General features: G+C 31.6%; 1 protein-coding gene across 1 annotated transcript; it reads right to left on the reverse strand.

Annotated features, from left to right (window-relative positions):
* On the reverse strand, window positions 8987-10749 carry LOC109716529. The gene is made up of 2 exons (XM_020242038.1): window positions 9913-10749; window positions 8987-9784 (listed from the first exon to the last, which is right to left on the reverse strand). Exon 1 carries the CDS (start codon window positions 10669-10671, stop codon window positions 9937-9939), a length of 735 nt encoding a protein of 244 aa, XP_020097627.1. The 5' UTR covers window positions 10672-10749; the 3' UTR covers window positions 8987-9784; window positions 9913-9936.

Genomic DNA, 11047 nt, shown 5'->3' on the forward strand with positions numbered 1-11047 from the left:
TTTTTTCTAAAAAAATCTATATATGTAATTTAAAAATATGAAGAATAAATTATTTCTCTCTAAATTAATATTTTGATTAAAAAATTTAAAATTTATAAAAAATAATAAAAAATAATGAATATTTAAATATTTTAGAAAAGTATATAAATTTTTATTACTTTTTTCTAAAAAAAGATGAATTGAGAGCATGCTTTGGTCCATCGAATCCAAGACCTAAGGCAACTCGGAGGCTTGGTGTCCGTTGCGTGCTGAACCGGCCATTGTGACGCACCGCTTCCCATGGGGTCATCCATTCTAGAACTACTCTAGTTCATCTTAGAATTACTCTAGTTCTAACACTTTTAATTTTCATAACCTCTTGGACCTACCTATCGCCCAAACTACTACAGTTTGATTATGAGGTTTAGTTTTATTATAACTTATATATATAACTATTTCAAAATCCAGGGTCTCACATTCTCCTCCTTATTAAACCTGGAGTTCTCGTTAGACTCGGACACACTCACAAATATCAGACGATCTGAAATTTATCTCGCTAGCCTTAGCCGACCTTATGGGAAGTCACACTCCACCAACAACAGTCATCAGCTAGCTAAGAGCCTCGCTCTGTCTGTTGTATTATTCTACTTCAGCCGAGACTCATCTCACATTTGCGGCCGGTAATTCGTTCTGATACCAACTGCAACGCCCCACATGTCAGGGGGTCATCCATCCTAGAACTACTCGATTTTAGCATGCTTAACCCGGCGATAGCATTTTGAGCGTTGGATAGGCCCAACGCACGGCTTAAGCAGGTCATGCTGTGTTCGGCTACAGGCCTCTCCTTGGCCCGGCATGGCCCAAGCCTGTTTCGGACAGGCTCCGCTCCAGGCAGTTGGGCCCAATGGGTCAGGCCCATCACGGCAGGAAACTTGCTGCAGCCCGGCCCAGTTCATCCATACCCACATAGCAACTAAAATAGTATGGATTCAGCCATTCTAAAATAGGCCCCCATTTTTTAACGCTTAATTACATTATAATACTCTGTAATTTACAGATTTTTTTTTCATTTTCTATGCTGTTCTTTTTCTTTTTTATTTTCAAAAGCACCACTCAACTTTTTTTTTTTTTTTTTTGCAATCCCTAAATTAGAAGCAATAAACTTACAATTTTATATAAAAACTGTAAAAAAATGTATTACTTAAAATTGGCAGAGAATATATTCAACTCTTTTAGCATAAAAAATAACAAAATACATAACAAATAATTAAAAATAACTCAACAGAAACTTTTAATGAGTCTATCATATAGAGATTTATTGTAATTTTTTTTTACTATTTAATCATTGTCTTAATAAAGCTATTAGATTTTATATAAAATAATAAATTTGTTAACAGTAATGCAGAGATTGGCGAGAAAAAAAAAAAAAAAAAAAAAAAAAAAAAAAAAAAAAAAAAAAAAAAAAAAACANAAAAAAAAAAACGCAGTAATACATATGAGAAAAGAAAATACTACAAGATAGAAAAATAAAAATAAATCTAAAAAATAATGTATAGATTGATAAAATATAATAATACAACCGTGCCTTTGAAAAAAATAGTGTGATGTTGCAAATGAAAATAATACTAAAATAAAGTGCTATAGAATGTAATGAAGCCTTTTTAAAAAATTAAGATTCCCGAACTTGTAATTGTTTAAAATTAATTTACTCTACTCAAAATTTAGAGATTTTTTCAAACTTACTGCTAATTTTACAAAAATTAATTGCTTTAATTGCTTTTTCATAAACAAAATTAGAACAATTAATGGTCATCAACCAATAAAATGACTAAATTTACTTAATTTACTAAAAATTAATAATGTTAATCGCATTTTACCAAATAAACTAGGCTACCTGATAATTAGTAACTAAAATATTATTAAATTTGATAAAACTTTTAATGTAACTAAGTATGAGAACTGAATTACTAAAAGAAAGAATTTAAGAGGGTTTAATTTATTAAAGAATAAATAGCAATACTACTTAATTAATACATCCCAAAATAAAGTGTATATCTTATACTCTCTTTATTTAGGGTAAATTTTAAATATCACTTCTGTAGTTTCGCACTTTTCACTTTAGTATCTTGTAATTTAAAGTATATCACTTTAGTACCCTATGATTTTATTTTTTTTCTTTCCGTCAGCACCTCTGTTAACTCTTCGTTAAATCATATACAAAAAACTTCAGATACTTTCACCTATGGTTTATTGAATATTTACTTTAGTATCTTATAATTACCGAATTTTTTGCTTTAGTACCATGTGGTTTTAACTTTATCACTAATATAACAAAAAATTAACGAATGTGATAACAGAAAGAGAAAAACGAAACCACAGGGCACTAAAGTGATACATTTTAAACCATATGGTACTGAACTGAGAAAGCACAAAACCACAAAGGTAGTATTTGAAGTTTTTGTTTTTATTTAAGAATCATCTATTGCATTATTTTTTTCTTTTTTTAGTTAAAATCTATTTGGGTTTTAATCTTAGCTACTTGTACACTTCAAAAGGGATAACATACACTCCCGCATCCCAGGATTAAGAACGACCCCTCGCCAATGAAGAGGGTAGCATTCGACTTTTCTTTCAAAACAAAGAATGGCTCTTTTTGTCTTATCAATTTTCTTTTAATGCTACAAATTTATTGGGTTTTGTAGAATTTTTTTTAAAAAAATTGTAAACCCTAGAATCCCAAGGACGTAAAATTTAATACCATTTGGATATCTCTAAAAACGTAGCATAGTTAAACTATGCTATGCCGGTAGGAAAATAATGCTATAAAGCGTTTGGAAGAAAAAAAAATAACGTAATTTTTGGAGTATAGTTATACTATACTCCAAAAATGGGAGTAAACTTACAATCCATTTTAACCAAAGAAAAAAATTCCACCATTTTGGGCTTCTAAAGATGTATCAATTTCTAAATTTTAAATTTCAACATAAAATTTTAAATTTCAAAAAATAAAATTTTAAAATTCAATTTTAATTTTGATTTTAAATTAAATTTCAAACTTCAAGCTTCAAATTTCAAATTTCAAATTTCAACTTTCAAATTTCAAATTTCAAATTTCAAAAAGTTCAAATTTCAAATTTCAAATTTCAAAAAGTTCAAATTTCAAATTTCATATGTATTTCAAATTTCAAAATTCAAATTTCAAATTTCAACTTTCAATTTTAAAAAGTTCAAATTTCAACTTTCAAATTTCAACTTTCAAATTCAAATTTCAAAAGTTCAAATTTCAACTTTCAAATTTCAAATTTAAATTTCAAATTTCAAAAAGTTCAAATTTCAAATTTCAAAAAGTTTCAAAGTTCAAATTTCAAATTTAAATTTCAACTTTCAAGTTTCAAATTTCAATTTAATTTTAATTTTTAATTTTCAATTTTAAAAATTTAAATTTAAACTTAATTTAAATTTTAAATTTATAAATATGTAAATTTATAAATTATTAAATTTAAAATTTAAAATTTTAATTATAGATTTTTTAATTTTTAAATTTTAAAGTTTAAATTGTATACTTTAATTTTAAAATTTAAAGTTTCAAATTTCAAATTTTAAATTTCAAATTCCAAATTTCAAATTTCAAATTTAAAACATAAAATCTATTAATTTTTAAATTTTAAATTTTAAATTTTAATTTTATTTTTGAATTTTGAATTTTAATTTTAAAATTTATTTTTAAATTTTGAATTTGAATTTAAATTTTAGAAATTTAATTGTTATAAATACTGTGGAATTATATGATCTGTATCCAAACAGCTTAAAAATAAAACTGTGAAATTTTTTATAGTTACAGGATTCCGTATTTCATTTAGATCAAAACCATAGAATAAAAATTCTATGGAGTTTTTAACTATACATCCAAACATGGCCTAATTAGTGAGCTACAAGTATAATAGGGTGTACGAGCAATTAATATTTGCTAAAAAATAAAAAGTGAGGGACTTTTTCAAAAAAAAAAAAAAAAAAAAAAAAAAAAAAACTGTAAAATTTATGGGTGCAGCAAAATCCCCTGTAGTATCTCTTTTTGAGTAGCCATGTGGGCCCCTCTGATTGGGTACCTTTTGGGTTGTGTTAATTGGCTACACCCCCTCTTGTACGCAATTTCTGCTAAACAAATGACACGCATCTTCTTTTCCCCCTCTCTTTGGTTGTGGAACAAGGTGGAATAATAGGTTAGCATCCTCCTTGTTTCTCAAATACTATTTTTTTTTTTAATCCTCAGCGGGTTATTTTAAGATAACTCGCGAAGCGTGAGAACGATCCTGAGTGAGACAATAACAATTAACAAGAGTAGTTTCCTCTTATATTCGCTGCATTCGCTTTGTTCATTAATTAACATATTTGTAACAAACCTCTTCAAGAACAGATTTATACCAACACCCAATTAGAATTAGTTGTAATTTCATGAACTAAATAAATGTTTCTAAATGGGTTAATTGCATTCTCTTTTTCTTTTTTTTTTTCCTTCAATATCCCCAACTCCTTTCTCTCATTTGCGTGCTTATTGTGCCTACGACTAGGGATGTCAATGGTAGGGATGTCAATGGGTATAGATATTCGAAATATTATCCGAACTCGAACACGAACGAGACGGGTTTACTTGAGCTAAACGGGTAAGGATTCAGTATGGGTATAGAAAATAAAAACCCGACGGATATGAATACGGGTATGGATTTTGTATTACCCGACCTGAACCCGAACCCGACCCGAACCCGAATAAATTATATATATACATAAATTTATTTTTATTTATTTATATAATATATAAAATATTTAATAAATTTTATCCCTTAGATATTCATTCAACGGTATAGATTTTTAAAACTCGTCGGGTTCGGATCCGGATTCGGATTTCGGATTTTTGATCGGGTACGAATATCGGTATGAATTTTTAAAATCCGCCAGGTTCGAATCCGTATATGGGTTTTAATTTGGTTTTCGGATTCGGGTTCGGATTTTTAAAAACCAGAACCAAACCCGACCCATTGACATTCCTACCTATGACGGTCTTTGACTTCATGCACACGATGTCGGATGCTTTTTTTGAAGTATCTGATGGCCTGACATCGAGCCGGACGTGCCAACAAGCTCTTTTATAAAGCTGGAGAACTCATCACCGAGATCAATCAGAGGCTATCGAACGGTGAACCCTAGTCAGTACGAGTAAGTGGAACTTTATTAGTGGTTGGTGGTTGGTACCCGAGTTCCAAGTTCGAATCATAGTTGATTCACATTTCTAGCTAAATTTATTTCTAAATGAAATAAACGAAGCGGATAGCGTGCTACCTATCTCCCTCTAAAAAAAAAAAAAAAAAAAAAAAAAAAAAAAAAAAAAAAAAAAAAAAAAAAAAAATATTATTGGTGATGTGGCTTATTCCATCAAAATTAATAAAATTTTGAACACTTGGAAACAAATTGCAACAGAATATAAAGATTTGAAAGCTATTAGTACAAAAATAGAACTAAAAACTATAGTTAAAAGAGAGAACTATTATTAGGGACCACTAGTGCAATTAACATTTTATTTTCTGATTTGAATGTGCTCGTTTATAGCCCAAATGGGTTGTAATTCTACAACATTCTCATCTAAAAGACTCTTTTTAGTTATTAGAATTAAGGTGGAATCCTCTTATGCACCCAACGACACATACAGTCCAGGAGTCCGCACAAAGTCCAAAATCATACTTTCGGATCTGATACCAAATATAACGATCCGACTCCTCTTATATACCCAACGACGCACAAAGTCCAAAATCATACTTTCGGATCTGATACCAAATATAACAATCCGACTAACTAGCAATAATAACTCGTTGAACCCAAACCACCGGCCCAAAATGTTTAAGACCAGTTATTATTATTAGGGTGGAGTTCTCTTATATACCCAACGATAATTTTATTTTCATTCAATATGGAACTATTGGGGTGTCACATTCTCTATAAAAGTGGCAACAACCAAAATTTTATAATCATTTTAGTCACAACATACGTTAATATCACACTCTTGTTTTTGAAAACTCCCAAATCATTCACTGTGTTTTACTTACAGCGAGTTAGACTACAAGCCAAAAACAGTGACTACATGTCACTGCTAATCAAGGCACCAGTTCTCAGAAAAGATACCCTCCTTTAATTAATTCCCATATATATATATATATATATATATATATATATATATATATATATATAAGACTTTCTTTGAATACACAAATTAATATATATTGAGTCGGCAACTAATAGAAACAAACGCGTACACACATGCAGACACAAGCACACATTCCCCCCTACAGCAATTTGGAGCTGAGAAACCGAGAAAGCTGAAGAGAAAGGTTCTTCTTGTGCGCAGCAGAACACAACAAATTAATGATACTATTTTTGTGTCCCGAAGTCAATGCTTCTTGAAAGGAAAGAAAAGGAAAGGCAAGAAAAGCTGCTGCTTCTGCCACAGAGCATATATATATATATATATATATATATATAGAGAGAGAGAGAGAGAGAGAAAGAGAGAAAGAGTAGGGCTGCTGTGCTCTCAGAAGCACGGAGGCCTCCGTGCTCCTGAGCCGTTTTCGATAATGGAGTTTCCAAATCGACAATCGGCTCCGTTAAACTTGATCTAGCGTATTTAGAGTTTTTAGAAAATAATATTTGCGATTTTTCGATATCATTTACCTAGCAATCGAAATGATTCAAAATTAATAATTTTTAACGGCTGAAAATAAAAATTCTATAAAAGTGGTGATATAGCATTAAAATTTTCGATCAGAAATATTGATCTTGTTGAAGATAGTATAAGAATTTTGTATCAAAATTTCATCTGATATATGCATGCCCAACAAAATAGCCATTAATAATAGAAAACAAGGAGAGAGTAGAGAGAGGACAAGGTCACAAGGCCAAAAAAAAAAAAAAAAAAAAAAGCTAAATTACATAAAGCCCTCCTGTCAAAATCTGATTTTTTACTTTCGCCTCTGCCATTTAAAAACCTACACTTTGCTCCCTTGTAAAATGAAAAATGTTCACTTCACCCCCTACCGTTAGTTATCCATAAAGGTTTCGTTTATAAAATATTATTATATATTTTTTTAATGCCAAAAATGTCATCAGCCTTCTCTTCTGTTGCCAAAAATGGTGAGGGGCAAAATGGTCATTTTGTCATCACAGTTTACACCGTACCTCCTGTGACCATTTTTCATTTTATAAGGGGGCAAAGTGTAGATTTTTAAATGACAGAGAAAAAAAGTGAAAAATCGAATTTTGACAGAAGGATTTTATGTAATTTAGCATATATATATAATGATCCACTCTACTATAAGCAATTTTGAAAGAGTTAAATCATATCAAAATTAGCTGCTGGAGAAGTAATTTCTGCATAATTTATTTTAGTTAAAAATTATAAAGCGTTTAGTTAAGTCTAGATAAAAAGTAACTTTTCTGAAATAATTCTATAATAAAAGAAGATTGAAAGAGATGAATGTATCAGAATTATCTGAACTTAATCTATTTGCAAATAAAAGAAATACTATCTGTACACCTTATATAGGACTCTACATATATAGTAGATCTCTACATTCAAGAGTTTATAAGACACTTATGTGCTTTTAGTACTTTTTTTTTTAAAAAAAAGTTCAAAAAGACTTATCAGTGTATGAATTTCGATTATAGGAAGCCTTTTGTGTACATCTTACACCTTGATTATAGGTGCATAGGTAGCATTTCTTTTTGCGAATAAACCGCTAAATTTTGAAAATTTTACATATCCCAAAATTTTCAATTCTATAATTAATAATCTAGGTTTACATTCATCAATTTAAAGTAAGTGACAATAGCCGAATAGCAAAAAATAATAATAAAAGATATAAACCAATGATATAAAAGGGTGGGGTTTTTTTTGTTAAAATTTGTTCTTGCAATAATTTGCATTACTTTTTAGCATTTAATTGATTAAAAATTAAATGTCCTAATTATGATTAGTTTCATTTAAACAAGTGACTTTTAACATCAAGAAACAAATCTGTATCGACGGTGTGCGTCTTCTGCTGATTTTTAACCATTGGACAAATGCTAGTGATCTGTTAGTCAGTTTAAATTGATGAATTATAGTCCGAAGTAATTAATTATAAAAAAATTAATTAACAACGTAATTTTTAAAGCTCCGATTCCTATGTGCGCATTTATGACTTATAATGTTTATATATTTATTTTACCAATTTTGTTTCAATTTTTATTTATATTAATTTGGTTATTTGGGAATTTTTTATATATAAGATTATATTTTTTGTCAATATGTTTAAATTTTAATTTGTTGTAATTTGGTTACTAATTTTTTTTTTTTTATTTTTTAGCCTGAATTTGAGACTTAATTATTCCTTGGGCTTGGGAATACTTTCCAATCAATCACTAGAGCTGATGATAGTTATGTTGATAACACATTTGGGGATGTTTGGTTTAACCTTTTAATAGAAAGTAATTCTAGGATTAGAAGTGATTTTTCCTTCAATTTAACATTTAGTAAATTTTTCTTATAAAATCTAATTTGATTTTCAGAATTAGATTTCAGACTTTAGAGGTCCCAAAAATAGAGGCAGCTAAAATCTACTTCTTCAAATCTAATTCTAATTTTGAGCTCCAATTTTAAATTTAAATTTTAAATATCATGTATCTAATTTTAAATTTTATTTCAAAATTTAAATTTTAAAATTTTATTTTAAATTTTAAATTTCAAATTTTGTACTTTCACTTACATTTTACTTTTCAAATTCTCAAATTTAAAATTTAAATTTAAAGTTTAAAATTTTTAAATAGTTTAAATTTTAAATTTTGGTCTTTAATGATTAACAAAATCTACATTGTGGCCAACTAAACATACAATTAGTTTAATTCCAAAATTAATGAAATTACCGGTTAATTTATATATCTAATCAGAATAACTTAAATCAAAACAAAAGGGGTAAAAAAAAAATAAAAAAAAAATCAAGGACATACATATAATTGCTCAAAGTTGAGACATAGAACTTCACATATAATAAAGAACAAGAACAGCGAGAAAACAAAATACATCTCATAAATATGTACATATAAATATAGAATTACAGCCACACACAAAGACCTTGTTTGAGGAACCCAACAAAGCAATGAATGAAAGGAGGGGGACCCTCTTCTTCCTTGCCATGTTCCCTTCCTCTTGTGCATATTTGATGATCCCCATCCTCAACATCCTTTTCACCCCTTTCCTCTCACCACCACCACCACCACCACCACAATCTCTCCCCACAAAAACCACTCCAAACAACAAAGTGAAAACACAAGGGATCAAGAAAAGATAAAAGGAAGAGCAGCTCTAGGTAGAGAGATAAAGCATCAAAAGGTGGCTCCTAATAATTTCAAGAAACAATTGCCCCCACAAAACATGCAATTAATTACCCACACTTGCTGTCTCACCCCCACTTTAAGGAGAAAGGAAATCATTTCCTTTGAGTACCCCTTATGACCACTCCTCTATATATATATATATATATATATATATATGACGCACACTAACAAAATAAATTTGAAGGATCAATCTGAATCGTTTAAATTAAGGACGGCATATGTAATTACAAAGGACATTTCAATCTCGTCATTCATCACTTTTCGAAAAGAAACACTATTAGCGGTACGAACGGTTCAGAAGATTCTGAATCACAATAAAAGTACGGAATATGATCAGCGATGGTACTGAGTCTTGAACCTTTAATGTGATAGTGCTGATCACTTTAATCTGCATGTGACACATCAGCGATATTTCATATAAATACATACTTACAGTGCGCAAAGCTATTCTGTATATGACACATTATTAATTGGAAGCATTTCAAATACGTACGCACGTAGAATTTGATCAGGTACCTGTATTGAAGGGCCAATTCTCCCCTAAGGAGTGCATTGAAGGGCCAATTCTCTCCGCATGCTTCTATTACCACAGCTACACAGCAAGTAGTTGAAAATGCTCACCCCAGTCGTGGTTGTTGCAGCAGCACTACCCGCGGGCTCGTTCAGAATCGGACTTATTCTAATCCCACCATTATTATTAATATTTGCATGATTGTTACTCTTATTATACGATAACGGCCGCTTCAGGCTGCCGCCGCCGCCGGCGTAGTTACAATAAAGCCCGCGGTTCTTGCTTGCCGCGATCGAGTTTCCAGGACCCAGCGCCGAACCGGTCGACTTGCTGCGGATTAGCGGGAACGGGCAGAAGGAGCCCGATGACGACGACGGCCGGGCATGGCAGCAGCTGACGCTGCTGCTACGCCCGAACCTCCAGAAAGGCGCTGCTGCTGCTGCTGCTGTCGCCGCCTTTTTACCAGCAGGCCTTATTGGAGGCTGCTGCTGCTGCTGTTGCTGATGCTGATGCTTTTCGGAGTAAAGAATTGTGGTGGGTGGGGATGGAATTGTTGTTGTTGTTGGTGGTAGGGACGAAGGGCGAGGGTGGGGATGGGTGGTGTTGGGGGCGATGGGGGGGAGGGGGAGGAGTTTGCCGTCGGAGAAGATCGCGTCGGCGGGGGAGGGATCGCCGTCGGGGAGTGAGAAGTCGTGGGAGAAGGAGATTCTCGGGCTGGCTCCGGCCCATTCCCAGCTGTCATTGGTGTGCATCGCCATTGACATGGATGCGTGTGCGTGTCTGTGTCTGTGTGTGTAAGAGAGAGAGAGAGAGAGAGAGAAAGAGAGAGAGAGAGAGATGGTATAACGGGAGGAGGATGTTGATTGTGGACAGGGACGTGGGGGATAGTTAGTAGGGGGAGAGGGGGAAAAGTTAACGGGGAAAATAACGTGGAAATAACGGGGAGTTAACGGCGAAAAGGACACAACGGGAATTATGAGAGAAGTATAAATAAGTTTTCAATAGCACATAAAAAAAAAAAAAGTATGGAACATGAAAATCATACCGAACGTATCTAAATTGTGGACTATTTTGAGTTTGCTTCGCAACGTTTCAATTTATTTGATTCGAGTCAGTTAACGGTAATTTGAGAAATGAGGT

The sequence above is a fragment of the Ananas comosus genome, linkage group 10 (assembly GCF_001540865.1).
Source record: "Ananas comosus cultivar F153 linkage group 10, ASM154086v1, whole genome shotgun sequence".
Lineage (NCBI taxonomy): Eukaryota > Viridiplantae > Streptophyta > Magnoliopsida > Poales > Bromeliaceae > Ananas > Ananas comosus.